The 26683-nt window shown below is 36.9% G+C and overlaps 3 protein-coding genes across 3 annotated transcripts in view; all 3 read left to right on the top strand.

Annotated features, from left to right (window-relative positions):
• The window catches only part of LOC142338607 (selenoprotein S-like), a 482730-nt gene that overhangs the window by 141351 nt on the left and 314696 nt on the right, over positions 1-26683 (top strand). The gene's annotated exons all lie outside the window — the stretch shown is intronic.
• On the top strand, positions 25-10984 carry LOC142337828 (hydroxysteroid dehydrogenase-like protein 2). Its single transcript, XM_075387358.1, has 4 exons — positions 25-772; positions 2014-2166; positions 8544-8762; positions 10701-10984. The coding sequence occupies exons 1-4, from the start codon at positions 64-66 to the stop codon at positions 10868-10870; spliced, it is 1251 nt and encodes a 416-aa protein (XP_075243473.1). The 5' UTR covers positions 25-63; the 3' UTR covers positions 10871-10984.
• LOC142337826 (uncharacterized) lies at positions 16741-19357 on the top strand. The gene has a single exon (XM_075387356.1). It carries the CDS (start codon positions 16824-16826, stop codon positions 19098-19100), a length of 2277 nt encoding a protein of 758 aa, XP_075243471.1. The 5' UTR covers positions 16741-16823; the 3' UTR covers positions 19101-19357.

Below are 26683 nucleotides of genomic sequence, written 5' to 3'. Positions count from 1 at the left end.
TCAAAGTATTTGTATCCAGGCAGCTGTTTTCCTACTTTTTATTGAATATTTTCAGTTGTGGTGATGATAAATTCTGGGAAGCTTGCTGGGAAAACGATTTTGGTGACAGGAGCCAGTAGAGGAATCGGACAAGCAATCGCTGAAAAGTGCGCCAAAGATGGAGCCAATATTGTGATAGCAGCAAAAACAGCTCAAACTCATTCAAAGCTCCCTGGAACCATTTACTCAGTTGCTGAGAAAATAAATTCTCTAGGTGGTAAAAGTCTACCATGCGTAGTTGACGTTCGCGATGAGTCTAATGTTCAGGCTGCTGTTGAACAAGCTGTTAAAACGTTTGGAGGAATCGATATTTTAGTAAACAATGCATCTGCGATTAGTTTAACCCCGACTGAAATGACCCCTATGAAGAAATATGATCTCATGCATCAAGTTAACGTCCGAGGAACTTTCATGATGACACAAAAGTGTCTTCCATATCTTAGACAAGCCAAAAACCCTCACGTACTTAATATCAGTCCTCCATTGATAATGAAATCAGTGTGGTTCCGGAGCCATGTGGCGTATACAATGTCAAAATACGGAATGTCAATGTGTGTGTTGGGAATGGCCGAAGAGTTAAAAGATGCCAGAATTGCAGTGAATGCATTGTGGCCTAAAACTGCGATTGCGACCGCTGCTGTAGAGATGCTGGGCGGAGATAGTATGATGAACCAGTCTCGGAAGCCGGATATTATGGCGGACGCAGCCTATGTTATTTTATCAAAAGATTCAGGTGAGCAGCGTTTATGTAGCTTTTATGCCTTTAATCGTCAAATAATGATAATAACAAAGGCTTTAGGACTGAGGTCCAATGGGAGCTATTCTCCGCTAACAATTTAACAGTCTGTTAAGGTATCAAATTATTGAAAGTCCTATTTCTTTAATCTTAACAGTTTGTGCACCCGCAAAGGATTACCCATGTGCGCGGGTGCATTTCGTAAGATTTGTCCTTAAAATATTTTGCATTGAGTGACAGAAGTTTCTTGCGATGCTCGGCAAGAATTATATCCGATTTGAAATAGTTATGCACATGTTTGTTAGGTGGCAGGCGCGTGACAAAAATGTCAGAGGAAAAGTGATAGTTTGATTCTGCTCGGAAGAAGGTTGATTCGGCTCAGATTTTTGTTTCGAATCTGTAATATCGAATGCAACTTTCGGGTTAGACTTTTAGTAACAATTCTTTGCTTTTTGACAAGTTAATTGACATCTGGTTTTCTTGGTATCATTTCCGTAGTTTTGGTACCATTTCCGACGTCAATGCTGAGCGTGAGTGGGTTATCACCAGCAATTTTAAGGACATCAGCATATCCATAAATTTTGTCTTGACTATTTAGACAGGTCATTGATAAAAATAAGGGACAATAAATGCCCTAAGAGATCCATGTGCACTTCCAACAGTCATAATGTTATGGAGCCGATTCTCACTTGTTGCTTCCTGTTTTGAGATAGCGACAAAGTTGCCCTGAATGTTGCTCTGGATGGAATAGTTTACTCAAATTTTCTGATTTTCGAAAATAAAAACAAACTCAGGGTTAAACCCTGGGCCTTATAACCTACAGTTCAGCATGTTGAATAATAAAGGACGCTAGTATAGTTCAAAAAATTAGACAATTTGAGGTTAAAGTCCATTGGGCAGACGAAAATGTACGTCACAATCAAGTTAGAACACAGTAGATGATCTGGCCACGAAATGCAAAAACAGCACAATTACTTTATGTTAAGCGGTTTATCGCGTTCTGAGTCTATAGAAGTGAGCAAAATTTTAACTGTGGTAATTATCTAGGTCTCACGTTTTTAGTGAAAATGAGCTTAATTGATTTAAGCGGTGTGTACAAGATTGAAGGAACTTCGGAGTTAGCATTTCGAATATTGTAATTGAAAGAAAATTTCCGATTTTTTAAGTTGAATTGCGCGGTAAATGATTAATGGTCATATCGGGTAAGGGAAGAACTTACTATCGATGCAATATTTCAGGTTCTTTCACTGGCAACTTCGCGATAGATGAGGAAGTTCTTCAGGACGTGGGCGTGAAGGACTTAGATCACTATTCTCACAAGCCAGGCGCCAAATTGATGCCTGACTTCTTTGTTGACAGTCCAGAGGCAGAAGCTCTTGCTATCCAACACGGTCAGTATATTAATTCGTCAACTAGTTACTAAAATGACTTTGATTTAAAAGGTGTCTCTAAAAATAAGCAAATCTACGCGTGAGAACATTAATTTGGGTAAAATAGTTAAGGACGTGACAATTCTTCCAACAATTCAAAATCCATGATTATCTCTAAAATTGTTCCAATTTCTAAAAAGAGAAGCGCGTGATTTTGACGCTTTTCGAAGCTATTTTCAATAAACCAAAATGAGAAGGGAAACAATCTTTATATTTTTTTTTGGGGGTGGGGGAGGAGAGGAGAGGAGTTTATACCCCCCACATATAAAGATTGAGTGTAGTTTTGTAGAAGATATTTAATTACTATTGATGTTCATACTGCATGAGGTAATTTTACTAATTGCTCTCGAACGAAGTTTGAGGCGATACTTGTAAACGTCTGTCTTTTAAAAAAAAATTGCTTGAATGTTTTTGAGCTTTTTACGCTTTGCTGTTAGTCCGAAATAAAATCGGCTGCTATTATAAAGTCGATTGTAAATACGAAAGCAAAGCCGGAATAGCTGAGTGGTTATGGTATCAGATTTCTATACGGGAAGTTGCGGGTTCGAACCCTTCACCTGTGCAATTGTTTTGCACCCATAAAGTTATCTAGGCTTCAGCCCTCCTTGAATTAAATTGCTATACCTGTCGTAAAAAATCAATTTGTCCAATGTCAGTTGGTTTATGTTCAAACCAAATTTAAAATTAGTTTTATAAAGGAAACTAGGCGGCTCATTAATGTGCGTTCGCACATGATGTTCCGACCCGAGCTCATCGACATTTTCGACTTAATTGTCAACCAAGTGAAGAAATAACAAAAATAGATGTTTGAGCTAAAGCAATCGTTACACAACCTATCTACTAATTGAATTACATAATGCCATGCCTTATTACCGCGCCAATGAGGTTTGACCTTGAAGAGACTACGAGACAAAAAAAAACAACCAAAAAATAGCAAAAACAAAAACTTCACGGCAAAAACTGAATATCAAAATTTAAAAGCACATAGTAACAACGTCAAAATGCAGTCAGATAAATCCTTAACTACTCAAATTTAATTTTTCCTAACTAAACAGCAGATGGAAAGCTTTCTTAATGAGACTAGATAATAAGTCGACAAAGAGAACGAACAATGAGGCGAAATTCAAAAATTAGCTTTTAACGAAAAAATCCTTGACAAATTACCAAAAAGTTACTACAAAACTAAAAAACCTTGTCTTTGGGTAGTTTAAGCCTTAGAGACGAACTAAAGAAAAACCTGAAATGTTTAAAACTATTTGCGAAAATACAAACTATTGCTAACATTAAAATCATTAGCTATTATCTGAATATTATGTATTTTTAATTCAATTCTTTTTTCTACTAATTCAGCTGCAGGAAATATACTGAGAGATTAAATAAGTTTATTTGGGCCAAATTTGTAAACCATTGGGATCTGTTACTACGCGATTGTTCTGAAAGAAAAGAAGCGCAAAAAATGACCTTTCAAAAAACGTTTATGAAAACGCATATTGTCCAACAAACAAAGCATCGGTAACAAATAATATCAGTAGATGTTTTTTAGGAATACAAGAAATTGGATGTGAACTCTCATTGATGAAAATAAGTTACAATTTGACGAAAAGATTTTGTATTTTGAATTTGACGAAAAGAATTTGACAATTTTTGAGAAAACTCGTAGTATCAACGCCATTAATTTCATTAGCTTTCAACGGAATCCACTAAATACGCTAAATTTTGCCTCCATGGGACAACAAGTTTGTTGGCCATTCATTTTTGGCCAATAATGCCTTACAACAAGTTATTGAAGATGAAACCAACTACAAAGACAGGCAACAACCAAAAATTCAGCAAAAAAAGTGCCAGAAGAAAGTGTCGAAGCCATATAAATCATAAGTTCTTTCTGAAAACTTTATATATGGTCCGTTGAACGTCTTCCCTAAACCAATGAAAACTATCAGTAATAGGATAATGTGATAACATTTCAAAAGCATCCAAAAATAAAAAAAGTACCCGAAAAAAAATATGAAAACTAGCGGCATTGAAGGTTTAAAACTAATAGGTAGAAGATAAAACCGCTAACCAGATTATTTTTGGCTGCATTAGAATTAAGGACGGATCCTGTAAGTACTAAGAATGACTAACAGTATACGAAAAAGTTTAGGATCGGTTAATGTTCAAAAAAAATTTCGAAAAACTTTTTTTAAAGTCTTAAAAGCCATTAAACTCAAAAAGCTTTTAACGGAGGTCAATAACTACGCTCAGAAATAACGCGATGGTACGAAAAAGATATTTGTCATACACAAGTAATCAATAAGGGATCGCAATAAGTCCTAAGATTATGAAAACAACCACAAAAACATGCGAAAAACAAAAATTCAGTAGAAAAGTTCGAGATTTTTTGGCCAATAATGCCAATAATATTTCGAAGATATTTAAACCATTAGCTTTTCTCTGAAAACTTTATCTGTAATCCACTGAATGTCTTTTCCAAGCCAATTGGATTAAAATAATTTTTGGATGTGTATAATATTTGGATAATGTGATAAGAGTTCAAAACTAACCAATAATACAAAAACATCCAAAATTAAAAAAAAAAAAATTGAATTCTTGTGATATTGAAGTCATATAATCAATAGTAAGAAGATAAAACTGCAAACGAAATTTATTTTAGTTTCAGTAGAAAGCAATTGGGTTCTGTCAATTTTGAGACTGAGTAACAGTTCAGGAAAATTTTAAGATTGGTTAATGTTCAAAAAAAATTTTCGAAAAATTATTTTTTAAATTCTTAACAGCCATTAAATTCAATAAATTTGAACGGAAGTCGTAAAATATGCTCAAATATGCTTCAGTAGGAGTATGGGGATGTTTTTCATGCATAGGTGATCAATAAGATGTCACAACAAATCTTATGACTATGACAACAACAACAAAATCAGGCAAAGACCAAAAATTCACTAGAGAAGTGCAAGAAGAAAAGGTCGAAGCCATCTGAAACCATAAGCTTTTCTCTGAAAACTTATCTGATCCAATAAACGTCTTTTTGAAACACTGAACGTCAATAAGAGCTGTCAATTTTAGTATATTGGGATAAGATTTCAAAAGTAACCAATAATCTGGAAATATCCAAAAAAAAAATTTTTAAACTTTTTGTGGTCTTGTGTCATTGAAATCATATTACTAAAAATAGAAGATAAAACCGCCGGCTAGATCAAATTTGGTTACAGTAGGACGGAAGAGGGTGCTGTCATCACAGAGACTGACTTACAGTTCACGATAATAAAATTATGATTGGTTAATGTTCGAAAAAATTAATGATCGAAAGTCTTAACAGCCATTAGCTGTCCACTCAAAGCACTAGATATGCTCACTTAAATCTCATTACGGAACATATTGCACTGTTAGTCAATGAGTCCATGCCATAAGACTACTAAAAAATTAGTAAAACCTCAAAAAGCAATTCAAAATTTTATTAAAAATTACGAAAACTCAGTCGAATTTAAAAAAAACGTGAGCAGTTCCTTGAAAACGATTTTTTTGTTCATTGGGCTTCATTTGACTTTAATGGAACCTCGATATGAAAATTGACTTGTCTCTAGGTGACTTAAAAAGCAAAGAAAAGTAGAAAAGTTTTATAAAAAAAAAGAGCTCTCAAATAGATTTCGAGTTTTCTTGATATTGAAGCTCCCTATGAGACCAGAACTAGTTTTTTTTATCGCCTTTAGTCTATTAGGAACACGAAATTGGTTCATTTTTTGGCAAGAAATTTAAGTTTGATATACTATTTTTATAGAAAATATAATTTGAAGAAAAATCACACTAAAAGTGAACAAATATCCCGTGTTCACACAAAACTCCAATCCGCGATAACTCCTCGAACAAACGAAAATAAAAAAAATCGTTTTAATTTTGAATTCTACGCTGGACCAGCTTTTTAATGATACCACTCACATTTCTCTGCGATGAATATATCGATCGGCCAAAATTGACTGAACAAAAAAAAACCATTTGAGTATATAGTTCCTCTCCCCACAAGTGGGGTCGGAACAAAGATTTCAAAATACAATAAACTGAAAGCAACTACAACCGCTTTTCATTTTTCCTGAGCTCTATGGCTTCATATAGTTATCTAATTTAGTTTTTTTGTAAGTTAATTGAATGCTGATATAACCGAAAGAGAAAAAATTGCTAAATATTGGAATCCAGTTTAGTATAAACAGACGCTCTGTTTTTGTAAAAAATAGAAACTGGAGGTGAACTGTATCACAACTTCTCATTAATTTCTCTATTTTGGCTCGACAGTAACGGTGCGCGGATCTATTCTGTTCCCCCAGTGTTTTACCGCAACCCCCCCCCCCCCCCCCCCCACCCGTTAATTATATGCTGTTATATAGAACGTTACAATGTAAAAAAGCACATGTGCCTGGTGGCGTGAAATATATAAGCCCACTAAGCGGGGGGATGCAAAACAAACAGAATAGATCCCGGAGAGCTATTGAACTATTGTGAAAAACCTGATAAACTTGAGAAAATATATTTTTGGAGAACGATGAAAAAATACAGCTAACTATCAACTAGGTTCCTTTTTTGGATTCGTGAATAAACTTCAAAAAGTGTAAAATTTATCGGTACAGAAACATGGGCGTATTTTATTTCAAATGAGAAAAACAATGATCAAAATCGTTTTTAGAGAAAAAGATGCATTGATGTTACACCCTTAATTTCGTAAAACTGAAGAAATAGATATCTGAAACAAGAATAACGGAAAAAATTGTTTCTTAAGAGGATTAGAGTAGAGTATCTTGTTGACTCCCTGATTTACATTGGTTTTCAGAATAAATTTATCCAGTTGATCTCCAGATGCTTAACATTTTCAGTCAAATACAGTATAGGGGTTAATCAGCATATATTTTCTGAATATGAAAACATCAAATGATTTCAGAAAAATGTGAAAATTGTTTAATTTCTCTTAATTTTTGCGAGTGCATGGAATAACCAGAAAAACCACGGACGGTTCAGGGCTTACTTTTTACAGTGTTAGATATGAAAAAAAGAACCACAATTTTTTTTCAATTGAGAAAAGCAACTCTTTCAACTCCACTTTGTAAATTTTTCGCAAAACTTGAGCTCTCCAATTTACCTATCATTGATTAGCAGCTGGTTTTCAAGGAAAAGATTGCAGTATACTTAAATTGAGAAAAATATATCTCAATGTCTTGAAAGTTGATTTATTTCTACTTTTCTTAAGCAAAAGCAATATTTTGCTGGTTTCCGATTCTCGACTGACCTGAAAACTCAATCTCTCTCTATGATACGGACGTTGAAAAATATCATCAGTCACATCGTTTATAAGGTGATAAGTCATTTACAATAAGAAAAACGTTTGAAACGTAGAAATCTTCAATTTTTTATTTTTCTCCGAATACTTAACGTTAACTCTGAAATCCGTGTTATTTAGTTGTGTTTTTTTTACTCGAGGTTCACAAAATTGATATAATATGGCATATTTGAAACCAGAACATAAAAATGAAACACTATAAGCCAGAACATAAGAAGAAAAAACAAAGAATTTTTGGAAAAATTTAAATTGATTAGTTCATCAATAAGTGTAAAATCTTGGTTCGCAGCTGATCATTGTTGTTATTATCAGCTCAGTTCCAATCATCAAAGGAGTTACTCTCGGAACAACCCATATGATAAAACAAAAAAAATTTTGCGCTCCCCCTCATTGGGCGGGACGTCAAAAATGAATCAGTACTGGTTGTCCCGCTCATTGGGTGACAATTTTCAGAGAAGACTCCCTTGTAAAGTGTGAGATAAGGATACAAATGTTCGCTGGAATTTGATATTTGCCTATAATCTAGGGTCTTTAGCAGTCATCTTGGCTGCGGACCCTCGAGTAGCTATAACGAAGACTGATTAAGAATTGTCTTTTTTACCACTCTATCTTCCGTTCTTTATTTCTGATTCTTGATTGACTTCACAAATCCTCCCTTCTCCCTTTTATCCCAAAGTTCATAGTTGATGAGGTATATAATTAACCAGCATGAGTTATTCGAATAGAAAAGAGAACATACGACAAATAAGAAAAGGCATGTTATCTTGTTCTTCAACATCATCCTTTGATTTTTTAAAAGTTTTTCAATCTATTTTTTAAGGTGTACTCTGCAGTTTAAACATCAACTGAAAATAGAAAATGTTAGTGTTTCAACATAAATAGCTATTAAATGAGATAATCATCATTTCAAAGGAGGAGTTGACATTAATTATAGTGACCTTGAGATATTTGCTTCAAATCAGTTGAAATTAACTGCGTTTGTTGTTATAAACTGCGATTTAGGAACAATGGATGTGTTTAGAGCGATCTATCAAACAAGGTGCTTCTTCAAGTTCAGACAGTTCATCGTCAAGTGAGACAGATACCCCAGAGTCAGTAGTGAAACACATGCAGTCTATGATTACACCTGAGATTGTGGAGGACATCGGGAAAGTGTTCTTGTTTGAACTATCCGGAGACCAGCCTGGCACATTTTACCTGGACCTGAAGCAAGGAACAGCTGGAAAAGGAACTCCCAAAGGTAAAGGCTGCCAGAATTGTTATTAGCAAGTTTGATAAGATAGATAGCTAAATTTGCTTTTGTGTTTAATAGCCGCCTCATCTTCTCAGCCGGCTATTATAGCGCTCCTATTTTTTTTTTTACAATTCAAAGAATTTGAATTGTATTGAGGCGCTGTCTTTTTTTTTTAAGATCTGTTCACACATTTTCATGATTTTTGAAGTCAAATTGGAGTAGTGATTTTGGTCACGTCGAAACAGGAAATGGAGCGAAAAAGCGAGTGGTTTTGCGGCGTGAATTTTTTTCGCTCTAATTTTAAAGTAGAGTGAGAAAACGGTGTTTGAACAAAAATTCGGTTTCTCGCTAGTGGTTTTTTGTTCACATGCGGCAATTTCACTCTGATTTTTACTGTTTTTTCGATTTTTTGGATCGGATTTTTTTCTTAATAGTTTTCCCAATCCATTCACAGCTCATTTTGGACCTAGTTTTTTGTTAGAATCAAAATTACATATCTCACTAGTGGTTTTTTCTCCCTAGCAGCATTTTGACATTGATTTTCTGTTTTTTTTTTGTTTTTTTTTCATCTGATTTTTTTAGAAATGGTTTTCCCAATTAACTCATTGTCCGTTCTAGGTCTAGTTGTTTGTTATTTCAATGAAAATTCTTTGAATTGTACGTCAGGACTTGTCCTGCTATGTTTTTTTACTTCGTCGAATAAAAAAATTTTTCGCTTTACCTCATTTTGCCTTTTTTTCAACATTTTGCGTGATATCTTTTTGACTTCTCTAGACTAGTTTCTCGCTTCTCTCATTCTGCTAAAAGTGATTTTGAACATCAGTTGCTCAGCAAAGCAATTCAAAATGAACAGAGTCAGTATAAAAAATTGAAGTCAGAAGTAGAAACGGGATAAACCCATAAAGCCCAATTTTAGATGCCCGCTATTTGAACGTCGTTACTATAAGTCTTAGTTACCATCTCTAATGCTTATTGGTATTGATAGTAGCCCCTGTAGCCTCTCTCTAAGAAACAGAAGTACGTTATCTTCAACTACGAAATGCCATCAAAATAAATCGGACTTAAAAAATGTTTTTGTACAAAAATCTTTTTTTTTCAATATCTTCTATTCTTTCAATCCCAATCGTGCTTATTGGAATCAACGGCGGCTATTTTCCGGCAATCTGCCGGGTATGTTTTTAATATTGCTAAGGAAAGCTGTTCGATTTGGACCTTTGAAATTTTATTGCGCACGATTGTCGATTTTTTTTGTTGGAAACAAGAGAACTTGTCCTGGAGCCAATATCTTAATGCTTTATGACACTGTGCTCTGGATTACTACCACAACCTAACAAATTATCGCGAGCAGCATTCAAATTTGAAATTCAAATTTGGTTTTCGTGGGGGTTTATTTCCTGGACCTGTTAGTGGCTCTAAGCAGGCGAAAGAACTGGTCGCCAGCTCTCGAACTATTGTATCTGCTAACACCTTCGCTTTTTCTTATCTCTCTAGCCACGTTTACGTTCAAAAAGAAAGCTTCTGGTCTTGCTTATGTTATGAGGCACAATTTACATTTGGTTGTACGTTTATTATGTCAAATGGATTCTTGGCTTGGCTATGGATTATGAATTTGACAAAATGAATTTGACCTGCGATGTGATTTGGTTACATACTATTGTAAGGAGCAAAACGCCTCTGCTTAAAGAGATCACGGAATTGGGATGTTTACAATAAGAAAAAGCGTCCCGAGAAAATAACACCCAGTCTGATTCTCATAGGAAATATAACCCCACCGGAAATAATACCCCATGCTAACATTGAACATCGCGCGTGATAATTTGTACGTTTGTGATAGTTTCAAATCAAGTCCTACGCGATGCTTGGCCGAATAAGTCATAGGGTTTTTCTGCGTGGGTTTATTACCTATCTGAAATTATGGGGGGATGTCGACTAATTTTGTTTCAGTCGAGAGTGATGTTATAATGAAACTGAGTGGAATTGACTTTATTGACATGGCAAGAGGGAAACTGAATTCCACCTCCGCTTTCATGAGTGGAAAGTTGAAGATTGAAGGAGATATGTTTGTAGCAATGAAGTTGGAAAAACTCATGAAGAAGATACAATCAGGATCATAATTTTCATTCTTTCCATGGATTTATCATTGTTTTTTTTCCATTGCTGAATCTAATAGAGAGGCACAAAATAATTTGTAATTTTGACAGATGTATAATTGATTGTTGGATAAAGAAGACGCTTTTTAAATGCTCTCGAACGTAGTTTGAAGCATTACTGTAAACGTGGTGGTCTTTTTAAGCAAAATTTTTGCGTGACCATATTGTTGTAGCCGTCGCACAGAACTGTAATTCGCAGGCAGTTTTGGCGGGATACAGGCGCTTATTGCCGTTTTAACTGTTACCCTAGTTGCATCTGTATCATCATAATAATAATAGGTATATTAGTAGTAGTGAGTGACTGCCTATCCACAACTTGCTTGTGTGCGGCGACCTTTCTGCATCTACGCCGTGGTGAATGGCATGCGGTCCCCCGGGTTAGGGGGACCAAGAGGGGCATCGTCAACATCAGGGGAAAGAGGCACGGAAGGCGGATTATTCTGTGCAGTGTGATCGTGCAGGACTGATGGAATTAAGTCCAGCCATTTGGCTACCTCTACTGGTCTTTCCCACAAGTCAATTTCAGGTCCGTGGTGTTCTTACTGCAGTTGAAAATGTGGTTTAAGTCATGTGGTGCTACATTACATTTGGGACAGCAGTTTTTAACATTGTCACGGATCCTACCCAAGTAAAAGTTTAGCAGGGGACAGTATCCAGTTCTCAGTTGTGCTTGTCGGATACGTGCAATTCTTGGCAGCGTTTGTTTTTCTGCTATCTTTGGAGGTGTACCTAGTTACTTGCTGTCTTTGTTCAACTGAGTGTGGGCCGTGTGTCGGTGGATACTTTTGAGCGCATTTTTGTAATCTTTGCTTTAATTGCTCTGTATTGTTTGTATTGCGTAACGCGGTCACTATAAGTATCATTTAGTGTCAATCTCATGGGACGAAAACTGTTTGAGGTTGTTTCATGATCAGCACGATTGCTCTCATGACTGCCGGCTAGGAATTGCTCTGCCAAAATTTCAGTGTGAGCTTTGACAGGCAGCATTTTACCCTCACTGTGTAAGCCATTGATGTCAGACATTTTTACACAGCCAGTAATTGTGCGAAGAGCAATGTTTGTTTGCGTTTGCAGATGGTTCCAAATTGCATTGCTGATCGTGGAAGCCCAAATGGGAGCAGCGTAGTTCAGAACGCTCCGATCAATAGCTTTGTAGGTCATTGAGATTGTCTTTTTTGTGCAGCCTCAGTCGCTACCAGCAATCTTTTTCAATATGTTATTGCTCTTTTGTAATTTCTCTTTTGGGCTTCTTACATGAGCGTAATATCGAAGGTAACACCAAGTACTTTCAGTTTGGACTTTACCGGTATTGGTGAATTGCTGATAGTGAGGTGTGGGTCAAACCTGGCCTCGTTGCTCCAGGTTGTGAACACCGTTGCACTTGACTTTTCAGCAGATAACTTAAGTTTTCTTGATTCTAGCCAGTCGTGTAAAACATTTAGGTATGGAGTTATTATGTCACGTATTTAAAGTTATATCATCAGCGTAAAGCGTGATGTTTAGACTTTTCAGGGGTACAGGCAGCTTGCTCATGTAAATGTTGAAGAGCATTGGCGATAATACACCACCCTGGGGGACACCCTGTTTGACTTTGACTTATTATTGTATTCTACTTTGATTTTCTATTATTATATTCTACGTGAGAAAATCTGCCCTGTAACTATGAAGCGACCCATCTTTTAGTGCTGTTCGGTAGTGGTGCCTCGAGTATGTCTCTTAGTAGTAGTTTGTGATCAACCGTGTCGACGGCGGGGTTGAGGTCTACGGCTACTAGTAGAGTACTGTTGCAGGGTTTCTTTTGATTAAGGCCTTTTTGTGTAATGTTAGTGTAGTGTTGAGAGCTGTTGTGGAGTGCTCAGGTCTGAAGCCATGCTGATGTTTTTATTGGATATTCTATAAAGTCACTCAGTAGGAGTTTTTCTGTTGGTTTTGGAATGGGGGAGAGGAATGCAATTGGTCTGAAGCTTTTAGGTTGGTCTATGGGTTTTCCCGGCTTGTGTAGTGGAATAACTCGCAAACTTTCCAGATGTTTGGAATTTTTGCACTGTTTACGGAAAGGTTAGGTGTCAGTGAGATATGTTCTATGGGGACTAGATGGTGGAAGTGGATTGGCGGTATTCTATCTGTGCCCAGCGTCTTACTTTTCTTTGTCTCTTATAGGTTCTTCACTGTGATACACTTAAACATTCTGCCGTCTATTTCCAGTTTTATTATTGTTCTTAGTGTATTTCTTTTTTCTCAATTTTCTTGGTTTGGAGGTGTATTGTTGGTAAAACTTGGCGCATTTCCTTGGATCATGGTAAGGAGTAGTTTTCTTAGCGTCAAATTATATGGCTCTGTTTGCAGGTTGTTAGGCGTTACTTTACGAAAGTTTTTCAATGTTCTCCAGAGTGTAGAGCAGTTACCTCTGTGAGAGAGTGTTTGTACTACTATTTTTGCGCTTTTGACTTTGAACAAGTTTTTTTTCAAGCTTTAGTTGCGTTATTTTGGGGTGGATTCCTTACGTTCTTTTCCGCGTTGTAGACATTTGTTGGCCTTTGTTGTTTTTTCAGTTTCATTCAAAGTCGACTTGCCCAGTCAGCTTTGCGGAAGTTGATGAAAGTTTTTTGTGGTGTTGTGTGTGTGTGATGAGGTCACAAGTGATTGATAGAACAATTGATAAATGATCTGAGCCTAATGCGTACTCCGTGCGCCAGCCGATGTTCATTGCTAACCTTGAGCTGGCCCGTCTGATGTCCGGGGAGCTTTCACAAGAGTCAGTTACTCTTGTGCTGGCTTTTTCGTTGAGCACTACATGATTAGAGAGGTCTATTTCACTTGCAATATTGTTTCCTCCTGTGTCTTCCGGTAATTTCGAGTGCCATAGAGGGCTATGAGCATTGAAATCACCGACAATAATGCAGTCTTCTAACTCGAAGTAGTTTACTGATTGATGTCTTGTATCCTGCATCACAGCTAGACGAAGGTGGCTTGTAGGTGTTCCTTAATTTGATGTTATAACCACCTGCTTTGAGTTCTATGGCTTGAACTTCTAGGTGTTTGTCAGAAGTCTTGAATTTAAGTTCTTGAAGCATAATTTTGCACTTAATGATAAAAGCTACCCCTCCACGTTTGCCTCTTTCTTTGGGCCTATTGTCTTGTATTATGCAGTAGCCAGGTGGGCTTTTGAGGGAGGATTTTTGATTGAGGTTGGTCTCCTGGATGGCAGCTAATTGGATGTGTTTTCCGCATCCAGTCTTTCATGTTGTATAGTTTTCGTTTGAGACCATTACAATTCAGTTGAAGAATCTTGAGGTGTGTGGTCGTGAGTGCGGAAACTTCGCCTTGTGTTTACATCTATTGTCTTGCACCAAGAGCAGCGCCTACAGTCGAACGTGTTGTTCCATTGCTCTATGGACTGTAAGTTGGTGCAATTCGGGTGTACCCATCCTCCGCGGACGCAGCAGAAGCCGTATTGATTCCAGTTGCTACGGTGACGAATAACACAGGTCGTTGGACCGAAATTTGTTTCAATGCCGAGGATGAGAAGAGGCAGGGCAAATGTTTGCCAGTCAAATGCATACTAGGGACCACAAAGACTGCGCTTGCATGATCCCGCCGCAAAACCCGTTTCTCAGTCTGTATGGAATCTGGGAGCGGTTGCCCGCTCGTAGTTCTGCCGCGTAGAGGACTCAATACTTGAGAACCCGCTTGACCATATCTGCGTTTTGGTTGCAGAACTATCTCTCTTGCTTGACCTTTTCACACTTTAGCTCTTCATCTTCGAGTGATCTAAGTTGCTCTTTCAGAAATGAAGTGTTGCTAAACGCTATTGTGAACGAAAGGAAATGAAAGGTTTGGTGGCTAATTTGCTAAGATGTCAGAGTGGTTCGTGTGGGTCGGTTTTTTACGCCCATGCAACATTTCTATGCTACACCCCTCTAAATTAAAATTCTCCCGCCTGTCGTTCTATATCCAGGCATTCATCCGACGTTAGTCGGTCTATGTTTTCAGCTGCAGCTTTTTGAAATTTCATCTTTTTAAAGGGGCATGAGCCTGCCTAAATTAGTCTGGATTGCAATGTTAATGAATTCTTTGTTCGGGTTAATTCTGTCTGATTTTGTGTTGTTTTTATGTGCGATAAATGCAAGCCTAAAGCAGTAACGTGTCGCAAGCCACATTTTTCTGCACGGGGTCATTATTTTTTTCCGAAAAAGTTTGCTTTTAATTCAAGATATTTTCGTTGGATTTTATTTTAAAAAAACTGTATTTTAAGGGCATTTATGATAAAATCAATAGTCGGCTGTGTTTTGATCACAATCCTTATTTGTTTTGAATTTCTTTAAATGCCAGAATATTTTTTTAGCAAAAATTTTTAACCCTTTCCATTTATTTTTAACTGGGAGTGGATTGTGAGGCCCTTAAGAAACAGGTTTCCTATAGTAATCAGATTAGGTTTGGAAGTGATTATACGTTCCGATCAGGTATCAATTTTGTTAATTGCGCTCAAATGAAGATTTTAGGAATTATATTAGTCCGGCTACCTTTTTATGCGATTTTTCGTACTACCGACTTTTCATCTGATCGGTTTTTTGTCTATGACAATTTAAATTTCCGTCCTGAACAACGGGATAAACAGGTGAAGTCCAAAGGGCATTAAGTTTTAGAGCCCTATTTCTCGATTGTCTCTAAATATGCGATTCACCGAAACTTTAAGATTCTCAAATTCATAATGTGAAGGCCAGTTCTTAGAGTTTGACCCCCTACCACTTTAAAATCGTCCTCCATCCCCTCCCCCAAAATCTACCTCATTCTATCATAACCCCCAGGCTCGCCCCATTGCCCCGCCCCCAAGCTAAAGCTAGCCTCCGTAAGCCGCAGCTAAGTACTGACGAAACCAACCACGCGCCAATCGTTTCAGAGGAATTCGCCTGGCGTTAGTTTGGATGATGACCCTTTTGCACAAGCTATTCATGCATTGCATCAATGACAAGCCTGCATTGACTCGTTTTTTGATTACTTGGCTCACCAGTCGTTCGGAATCTTGGGACAAATTTGTTTCTAGATTTGGCTCGGTAAACAAATTTATTTGCCATAATTTTCAAAGCCCTGGTTATTAATGCGAAGTTTTTGGTTCGTCGGTAGACAAATTGAATTACTTAAACAGTCCACAGCTTAAAACATCAGTAGTTTTCTAATGCTCGTGAACGGAGTTTGGGGGAATTATTGTAAATGTACGTATCTTTTAAGTAAAATTTTTGCATAACTGTTTTTTCACTTTTTGGCTAGAAAATTTTTAGAGGGCCCTTTTTGATCGCTCGAGCGATTTGCTTTGGCTTTCCGTCTTTAAAAACTAGTAAAGACCGAGGGCTTCAAGTGTCTGGACAGAGCGGTAGTAGGCTCAAAGTGTACGGCGCATCGAAGATGCTGATGAACGCTTTAGCATGCAGATATTCGTGATTTAACGATTGATCTTTGGCCGCACCTCTTCAATCCCCCCACCTGCTTGGTCTTTTTTTTAAAATTCAGTCAAGAAAAACGTTATAAACTGCTAAAGCCTGAAGAGATAAATTCAAGGTGCAGTTCTATTAAAGATTTACTACTAGACTATTAATTGTACGGTTCGACGAAACTGCTGTGTATGCATAGATTAATGTGTTAAATGGTAATATTGATAGGTTTCGAACCCCTTGTTTGTCACCTCATACGCTTCCCTCTTCCAGGCACACGTATTTGTCCCTAAGCCGGCTGCAACCAAAACCAGCCTTACGCCGTCGTCTGCGAGCAATTCGTTCTAAGTAGTATCTTATGCTTAATTTTTGGCTTAATTTATGATTAAATTATTTAAAACTAAAAATCAAGGTATTTAGTATCACCGTAAAAGGTAAGTCCTGATCACTTGGAGAAAGCGGTTTCGGATAAGAAAATATCTGAGGGGATGAAGAATTACGTTTTCTCAATTTTGAATGAATTTCAGTTGTTTGAAATGTTGAGTTGGAGAAACAATTTGTTTACTGTTGAGTTTCGCCTTTTGGCAGATTGCACTTCCATTAACCCGCCTTTAGTTCGCTCGTTTGCCGGAAGAGCGAAAGGAAGCGAACTGATTGCATTTGTTTGTTCGTACTTGAAAGTATGTGAATATCAGTATTTTGGTTTACTTTACCAAAAGCCATCTGGTCAATTGAGATGGCTAAATGAAGATAAAGCTATAAGTAGGCAGTTTAAGTCCAATCGAACCTCGTACGATCTGTTTTTTCAAGTTAAATTTTACGTTCCTAACCCAGATCGTTTAGAATATGAGGCGACGCGTTATCAATTTTACTTGCAAGCGAAGCGCGATATCTATACAAGCGTTTTGACGATAAACGACGCAGAAGTTTTGGCTAAATTGTTCGCTTTAATTTTGCAAGCTGAGCTGGGAAATTACTCCTCAGAAAGAGATACCGATAATTACAGCTCTATGTTTAACTTTATCCCACTTCAAGGACTCGGGCTTGAACTTCGGGCTCAGGAGATTCACAAAACTTTGAAGAATATTTGCCCTGGTGAAGCCGAGTGGCGATTTCTGAGAGAAGTGAAGAATTTCGACTTTTATGGGATTAAAGTTCACACTGTTTTTGGGGAAGCTGCGCGAGAATTTGATCTAGGAATTTACTCGGGTGGTGTTTATGTATTTTACGAGCAGTCAAAACGAGCGAATTATTTGTGGAGTCGTATGAATAAAATTGAGCGTAATGGGGCTAAAGTTTCGTTATTTGTGCGAGGTCGGAATGTAAAACCAGATGTTCACGTGTTTAGATGCTCTAGCAAAGACGCTGCAAAGCATCTATTCGACTGTGCGAACCAGCACAAAGAGTTTTTTGTCTTGAATAATAAGCTGAACGATTTATCTGAGAAGTTTTTGACTAAAACGTCGAACGAATCTCAAGTTTACTCGCAACTAGAATCAAGTTTGAAGTTCGAAAGATTACCAATGAAACGATACCCTAAAAGACGTATGCCTGATAAGATAACGTACATCAATGACCAGAATCAAGGCAAGAGACCCAAAGGAAGCGGGTTGCTGAGCGGTTTGACTTCGAACCCTGGAAATCGGCAGTCGGTTTTGTCCATGGGATCTCGCGGGATGCCTAGATCCTCTCGAACTCCTAGGAATCGAGTAGCGAAGTACTACGTGCCCCGAGTGTCAGCCGGAAGCGACAGTGAAGCGTTGGCATCTTCCAGTGCGACGAAGTTAGCGACCACCTCCAATTTGATGCGACATGAAAATGTTGGATTAAGTGTTCCGATTTCTCGGAAGCAGTTTCGGTTGTCTGCTATTAACATTGACGATGCGAGTGACATTGATTCAAACATTGTTATGCATCCTGACATGCAGAAGTTTCAGCGGTTCCAGATAAAAAGCGCCAATTCTGTGGAATCGGGAAGCGTTGAAGCAAGGAATCAAAAGCGAAATGAGGAAAACGAGTTTAAAACCGCTTGTTACCAAAACATGCAAGGGTCGCAATCTAGTCAAACATGTCTAAAAAGTTACAGAAGTCGGTTGTGGAACCCTAATAATGACAAGGACGCTGTTGAATACTCTGGAAACAGTGATCTGAGGTTGAAAGACTTGAACATGAAACCTAAATCGCCTTTACCGACGTATGAACAACATATGTCTTCACACAGTAATGTGAAAAGGTCTGAATCGGCTAAACAAGCCAGACAGTATCTGGAAAGTGCTCCAACTGACGATGACAACGGAAATATTCTATCGCCAATTTTGCCTTACCGAGTCGGAGCTATGATGCAAACTCGAAGCGCTGTCAACGTCAAACCGAACTCAAGTTCTGCAAAGGTGAAAAAGTTGAACAAAGATCAAGGTACCTCAAAAGTGTTTATTTTCCCGCCTAATTCAAGTGATCAAAGCGGGGCACAAGACAAGGAAAATATTGCTCCCAGAAGTTCTCGAAGGCATGGAATTGGCGAGTTGAGTACTGAGGGGTCGGATTCCTTTCAAGTATCGTCCACGCCGTGTTCGCCCAAAACCAGATCTGTCCGCAGTTTCCTCCTGTCAGATGAAAATTCTAAAGATGGTGCCAGACTCGAACTGGGACTGGATAGTGGTGAGTCTCGGCATAAGAAGAACTCGAATGCTGGTGAAAATCCGAACTTTCACGGAACGGCAGATACGTCTGGGTTTGAACGTAGTACATTCACTGTGTATTTATGAGACATTTTAGGCCGTTCGAACAGCATGTTTCAGTCAAAGCTGCGTGGAACAATTCGGGTAGTCAATCAACGATTGCTTTGAATTTTTAGGGGCATGAATTGTTGAGAAATTGACTGGCAAAGTAGCTGACTGAAGATTTAAGTTGTTTGTTTTGGATTTTTGATTTTTTTAATAGTTACGCAATTGCAATCAGCTATATTTTTGTGAGTTTGTACTCTGAAGTACTTGTAAATTGTAAATTTAAGTTTTTATCTGTGTTCTTTTCTAACGCTTGAGTTAAGAATTCCCCTGCCTCCGTGCGTGTGTTGACCAATTCTAGATGTCTTCGAGCATCTAACTCACTTTTGGTTACCAACCGTGTCGTAGCAGCAGACAGGTAAGATGTTGCACATCAAATAAAGTTAAGGTAACTTTACATTAAGGTTAGAGTTAAGGTAAACTTTTGTTGAGGCAAAGTTATGTAAGTTTGGGTAGTTTTTCACGTAAATTTAAGGTTTGTTTAGGTAAAAGTTCAGGTGGTGCGCCCTTAATTTTTCAGGTGAAGGTGAGGTAAGTTCAGGTAAGGCAAAACTACCTGAACGTTTAAGGTTAGTTGAGGTGTTTATTTAGTGTGTACACGTCAATAAAAGTTCAATCCTCTGCCTCCGTGAATCTGATGAGATCTAACTTAACCAGAGCTTCAGATTGATTACAGTGTGTCCAATGTGGGCTGGAATGGTGACGTCACGTAAAAGTTTCAGAAGCAGAATTTTGACCCCTAAAACAGCAAAATATGAGGAATAAAAAGACATCTGAAAACAGGTTGCTGCTATTACATAGACATTATACGCACAATTATTTTTTTAATAGCCGCACAGCGATAGCTGGGGCTGTTATTGCCCTTCTCTTGTTTTTTTACAATTCAAAGAACTTGAATTGTATTGGGGCGCTGACTTTTTCAAGATCTGTTCACACATTTTCATGATTTTAAGTCAAATTGGAGTAGTGATTTTGGCCACGCCGAAGCAGGAAGTGGGGCGAAAAAGCGAGTGGTTTTAAGGCGTGAAAATGTCACTCTAATTTTGAAGTAGGGTGAGAAAACGGTGATTGAACTAAAACTCGCTTTCTTGCTAGTGTTTTTTTTGTTCACATGCGGCAATTTCACTGATTTTTACGGTTTTTTTCCAACCCATTCATAGTCCCTTCTAGGTGTAGTTTTCTGTTTACTTTATGAAAATTCTTTGAATTGTATGACAGGACTTGTCCTGCTATGTTTATTTCGTCAAGATTTTTGTTACGACCATATGACGTCACAACCACTTCAAATCTGCTTTTTGTTCATTCGTTCACGCAATTTGAACTGAAGTAAGTGCGTGACGACATTTTCTGCTCTTAGTGGAGCTAGTTTCTTTGTTCATTCGCATGATTAAATTTGTGGTCACACGTGACTTACCTGACTGTCAAAAGTGAGTTCCTCACTTTGAAATTGACTTTTATTTACTTTAATTCAAAAAGATAAGTTCAAGTGAATATGTGTGAGTCTAATTGAAGGTTATTTGACAGCCGCTAATAGAGGCAGCAAAAACTTATACAGATTCTCAATTAAAATAACATCTCAGCCTTCAATGAAAAGACTATTTTTTGTGTCTGACTTTTTTAACTGTTTTTTTGGAGACTGCAGATCTACGAAGCTATTGCGGCTATTTTCTGGCAATCTGCCAGCTATGTTAATAATTTGACAATGGTCTCGTGAGCGCATACATGAAGTTCACATTAATTTTTTAAAAGCTGTGAGAAGGTTTTGCGCGGTTTTGTAACGTATAAGTTTTTCTCAAGTGAGCTATGGCTGCGAATATAGTTGATTTGCAAAAATGAACAACTCAAATTGAGTATTAGTGATGGGGGATTTAAGCCGACATGTTCAAGAAATTTTTAGTGTTCTGGTTTAAAATGAAAAACAGGATTCTTTTTGAGCGTCAAAATTGAACATGTTTCGCGATAGAGTTTGAAAATGTCGCAATTTCATATCTGGGAGAACGGTTCTGAGAAGATCAAGAAAATGTGAAAACAGCAAAAACAACTGTGTAATATATCGTAACAAGAAATTCGAATAAAATTGATTCGATGTTAGCAAAAGGTAAGAAGTTAACTCAACTCAAAAGATCGATACCAAAATATGCATGTTAAAAATGAGATTTTCTAAAGCTGTTTTATGAATTTTGCTTCATGAGTGATTGATCCGCGGAGCCGGTACCGAATTGGAAAGGAATTATTTATCCTCTGTTGTAAGTAATATCCGCACCCTATCCTGGTACTTGGGAAAAATCAGATACTTAGCAAAAAATTTATGTCAATTCGTTGGAGAAAGTTTGAAGAGGAAAATGTTACGTATTGGCAGTCGTTGAATTTAAAAATCGGGGAAGTACACCCAACAATTTGTTTTTAATCAGTAATTTAATGTCGTTAGTTTTTGCAATTTATGGAATAACCAATAAATCGCTCTTCAAAAAAGTTCTGCAAACCACGCCATCATTTTCTGGAAATTAATTTTTCTGTGTTCTGCATATAGCAATCATTTACTTCTAAGGAAATTCAGTTTACTAAAATTGACTTCAGAAAGGATCGCATTGTTTTTCCTGGAAATAATAGTACCCAAGGGGTTCAAAGTTGCAATATCAGTAGTAGTGAAAATGCCTGTATTTTAACGGGGGGGGGGACCTGTCCCCCCGTTACAATACAGGCATGGCCTTTTTTAGGTATCCTTTTCGAAAAATTGTAAAATTTCTCGAAAATTTTGTTTCCCGAGGTTGGCAAAGACTTGTAATTTTTTGAGAATTTGGTGTTGTGAGAGTGGTGGAACTTGTAAAATTTTGGAAAAAAGTTGGTGCGGTGAATGAGTGAAACTTGTAAAATTTTTCGAAATTTGCAAATTTTTTATAAAATTCTGAATCCTTTTTCTAGTCTAATGAGACTAATGAAGTACTGAAAAGCGAAAGTGACTAACCTGATGGAATACTGAGGTAAGAGAAGAAAAAGATAGTTTGAATTTGATAATTTTTCGTTCCAATGTAAGAAATTTAATAGTTTTGCGAGTCTGAGACCGCACAAGTGGTATTAATTTTGTGGGTTTTATTGCCCATGTGTTTGAATTAAAAAGCAAGTGCGAAGTATTGAAATTGGAAGTTTGTTGAATTTCAAACCTGGAGAGGGTTTTCAAGTACTGTTTCGAACTGAAAATAGCGCATGAGAATGAATGGGGGACAAAATATCGTGAAAATTGACTGAAAAATTGAAGAAATTGGGGTTTAAAATTTGTCTGAAAATCTGCTGAAAAAGTGATTTTATCGCTTTTTACTGTGTCGGGAAACGCTTGATATGGGGGCCAATTGAATTTTGGTAAAATTACGGGTTGAAAATAGTTTGAGTGGAGCGCTTAAGGTGTATTTTTGAATCCATTTTACGTCAAAAACAGACAAAATTTTGAAAAAAAATGTGCAAAAATTGCTGTTTTTTGGCAGTAAAAAAGTAAAAAAAAAATTGTTTTTCTCCGCCAATAAGCATTTTTATACAATTTAAAAACTGCTGAAATATGGCACGGGAAGTACTGTCAGGTAATCGGGTTTATATTAAATATTATTTAGTGATAACTTGTAACTACATTTTTGTATTTTTTGATGAAAAAAGGCCAAAAGTGTGCATAAATTGTTAATTTTTGAGGTAAGAATGTAGAATAAAATGTTCTATGCTAGTTATAAGGGATTGGGCAACAAAGTTTTATAATGTGAAAGTTTGCTCGAACATTTAATAATGAGTTATTGGGTGTTGTTTGCATGTTACTTTTTATTAAATTTTTGTTTTTTTTCGGCATTTTTTGACAAAAAAGTAAAAGAATTGATGTTTTGGTTGTAGAATGTAGAATAATGTAATGTTTCTTAGTTGAAATGCAATTTGCAATGAAATTTTGCCATTTTAACAACTTGGCGAAACAAATAATAGTGATTAACTGGGTGCTGATTATTTGTTTTTTTGTTTTTTTTTATGTTTTTCTTTAAAACAATCACTATTTTGCGAACCAAATGTTCTAAAAGAACAGTTGGCTGAAATAGCTGACGTCCAATTGTACAGTATTCAGTGTAAAAGGTCATTTCAATTATTTGTGTCGAAATTGTGGATAAAAAAGTGTATATCTTAGACAAAACTTGGGTGTGGCAACTAGGCTGAGTCTGAGTTTGAGTTCTATTTTTAGCATATCTGTGCAATCGACCATGTAAAGCCAAAGTGACGGAAATTGGTCTTAAATAGTTTTATTGGTATTGCATTTTCCTTGCGATTCAATTCAAAGCAAGCCGCATTTCTTAAATTCCCTTTACAGCGTGTTGATACCATTAAGAGTGTATTTCTTGTCCACAACGAAAACAAAGTTATGACGGAAAAATTTTCCTTTCACTATAATAGTGACTTTTTCCACGAATAAAACGAAGTGCTTTTTTGCTAAAATTTGATACTTGAAATAAGCTGAATGATCTGAGAATTCAATTATAATATAGCCAAAATTTATAAAGTCAGCTTCACAAAAGAATGTCACACACTCAACAAACAATGTCAACAAAGGATTAAGTTTGATTTAGTTTTCATAATTGAGATCGATTCTTCGTTTCTTTGGTGCAAAACACTTGCTCACAGGTGGAGTCGCAAGGCTTCCACTGCTCGAAACATCATCTGGTTTGTTTTCAGGTGTACAGACAATTGTATCATGAACCATGGCAGGTGTTGGTGGTTCACTAAAAGTTTCTGGGCTCTCAATCTCTGGTTTCATTTTCCAAATGCTTTCAACCAGTTCAAGATCTCTCCAGTAGCCCTCTTGATTTTCATACAGCGGGATTTCTTTCACGTCATAATTGTAAAAAAAATTTTCGTACTCCCTCGTCCAATGTGTCTGGCTTGAATACAAACTCTCTGACATAAGAAGTTACAAAATCCAGTAAGTATTGAGCTCCTTTCATAAGGCCTTTCTCAAATCGAAATGACTGAATAAAATCAAAAAGCACAATAGGCACAGCCATGTGATTTACTGTAACCCACTCATCTAACTGATAGTCCTGCTGTACAATGATGACAGACTGTTTTCCTGTAAGTCTCATAAGCAATTGTTCGGCTGTCAGGCGTCGGTTCCGCCTTTAGAGTGATGGCTAGAGGAGACATTAGAATTATTTCATTGATGATAGCAGAATTTTGGTAATCGAATCGAACAATAGGAATCTGTTGTCAAAATCCAGGAACAGTTCTGCTAAATAAAATTTCGAATTGAGCAAATGAAAGTTGAAGCGAAAATTAGGAAATGAGGAGTTCAGTTATAATTCTAAACTAAGGCGTGTTCAATCAATTCCTCCCGTTTTTGTTGTAAAAGGTCACTCAAGTAGCTATTACACATAAGTTCATTACACTCAAATCCTTGTATTTTAAGTGAACCTTAGTATACTATTCGTTTTATCGTTTCCAATCTTTCCGTGCTAGCTCTACAGACCCAATTTCATTACTTTTTTATCTAGAGCAATTAATGAAAGCAGTATGTTGTTCAAATACCAAACACCGTTGATCTGTGGAATGCCATGTAGATCAAAGGTATATAAGGCTTTAAGGTTTGTTAATATCTGGGACTTAACATGTGTTCTCGCAATAGTCTTTTGTTACACTCACGGGTTTATTAAGTTTTGGAACAGAACTTGACCTCACTGCCTTTACGCTACCTTTCGAGTCTGCATAGCAATCGAACGTATTTAATACTTTCTTATCAATGGTAATCAAAAGTATAAAGTTAACATTTTCGTATACATTTTGTGTGTGTGTGTGTTTGTGTGGTTACTAGTGTATTTTGTAAATTATTTATGAGGATACATACACACTAAGACCAGCATATGCTAGGAAAATTCTTTTACTGCTTCCTTATTTTGAAACAGTTTCAAAGGATATTGCTTTTATATGATCAAGGTTAAGTATGTGCTTAATAGATCAAATCCCATTTAGTCTGTTGTTAATAAATTGTTTTCGTGACTCAATGGTCCATAATCCATTTTCTTATATTCCCTATCTTTTTGTTGCGCAGCCAGGTTAGCGAAAAGAAGGTATGCGTCTTGAAAAACCAATTGTATGCAGAAACTGTTTGAACAAGATCCACGAAAATTATTTATCGGTTTCATCACTATACCCAAACAACAGTGTAAGGTTAAATTATTTTCTGGCTACAAGTGCATATTTTGGTGAAATTGAAGGGTTTGATTTTGATATAGCGCTAAAATTGAGGCCCTACGGAGGTATTATCGGCATAGATAATTCTTCGGTAGATAGATACTTGAAAATCTCAAAAGTTTTACGTTTGCACGCTATTTTACACGACGCAGGTGGTTTCATATAAGAAATATATAACCAAGGACCTGGCTATCCTTATATGCTTCCGTGGAAAAGCAGCAACTGTTTTAGCGGACATTTGTCAGGAATATTGTTTTGCTTATATATAAAGATTTTTTATCCGTCAATTTTTCATTTATTGGATTGCTGAGTAGCAAAACAGTTGTGTTAGACGTTGAAGGGTTTCGTCACAGAAAAGAAAAATTTATTGTTAAAGAACTTGGTGTTTGCACCGACGACTATCTTGACTGCGTGTCATTTTTACCTCCAACAAGTTATAGTGAGTTAACAACTCAACAAAAGCAATCTTTCGGTTGGTTGACTAGAAATTTAAACGGTATTGAGTGGGACACAGGAAACTATCCTTATATTTATCTTACACAAATAATTCAAAGCGTTCGCTTGAGGAATCCGGGTGCAATATTCTACGCTAAGGGAGAAGAAAAAGTAAAATTTTTGTCAGATTTGCTTGAGTGCTCCATCATTGATCTGAATTCACTTGCGTGTCCTTCGATATCTGTGAACTATTTTACACAAAACTGTCAAAATCATTCAATGGGCAAAAACATTTTCAACAAACTTTGTGCAAAAGAAAAAGCCATATTCTATTTCCACTGGTTAACAAATGAGAGAGGAATTGACGAAGGTGGAAGCACCCTTGTCACCGAGTTCAACAGTTTGCGCCTTGATTACGGGGGACGCGAATCTGAGTCTTTCAATTTCCAAAGACGAAACAATAAAAACCGGAAACCAGTTTTTACAGAGAAAAGTTGAATTGTTGCTGACTGAGGACGAAATTCGCTCATTTACTCATTAAGTATATTATATTGAACCTTTTTTTCAGTGGAGAAAGCAGAATGTCAAAAACTCAACCCAGAGTCTGTCCTCCGAGACCCTTACTGATGTCGAAACACCCGGTTGGTGAAGAAATTGACAAGAACGATCCTTCACTGCCAAAAGAGATACAACACTTGGTGAAGGAAGAAAGGGTACACAAAATTATTCATTATGACAAAACTGAGAGACTCTCCGAGTGCTTTATGGTTCATATGAAAGACTTTCTAACTGAGTCCCATTGCTATGAATTGTTTTATGTAAAGTGATTTTTTTCTCAATACAATTTAAAAAAATTTATTTTGTCTCGAGACGGAGGGAGTAACAGTTGATCAAGTTGACGCTGTTGTAGACGAAAGTTTTTC

Source organism: Convolutriloba macropyga, chromosome 4 (assembly GCF_964194025.1).
Source record: "Convolutriloba macropyga chromosome 4, txConMacr16.3, whole genome shotgun sequence".
NCBI classification, from domain to species: Eukaryota; Metazoa; Xenacoelomorpha; order Acoela; family Convolutidae; genus Convolutriloba; species Convolutriloba macropyga.
This window is presented reverse-complemented; position numbering and strand designations above follow the sequence as displayed.

Bases quoted from the DNA above. Each gene is read 5' to 3' on its own strand.
- LOC142337828 (XM_075387358.1), top strand. From the start codon at position 64: ATGATAAATTCTGGGAAGCTTGCTGGGAAAACGATTTTGGTGACAGGA. The intron at 773-2,013 runs GTGAGCAGCGTT...GCAATATTTCAG, and splicing joins TATTTTATCAAAAGATTCAG to GTTCTTTCACTGGCAACTTC. The intron at 8,763-10,700 runs GTAAAGGCTGCC...ATTTTGTTTCAG, and splicing joins TGGAAAAGGAACTCCCAAAG to TCGAGAGTGATGTTATAATG.
- LOC142337826 (XM_075387356.1), top strand. From the start codon at position 16,824: ATGAAGAATTACGTTTTCTCAATTTTGAATGAATTTCAGTTGTTTGAA.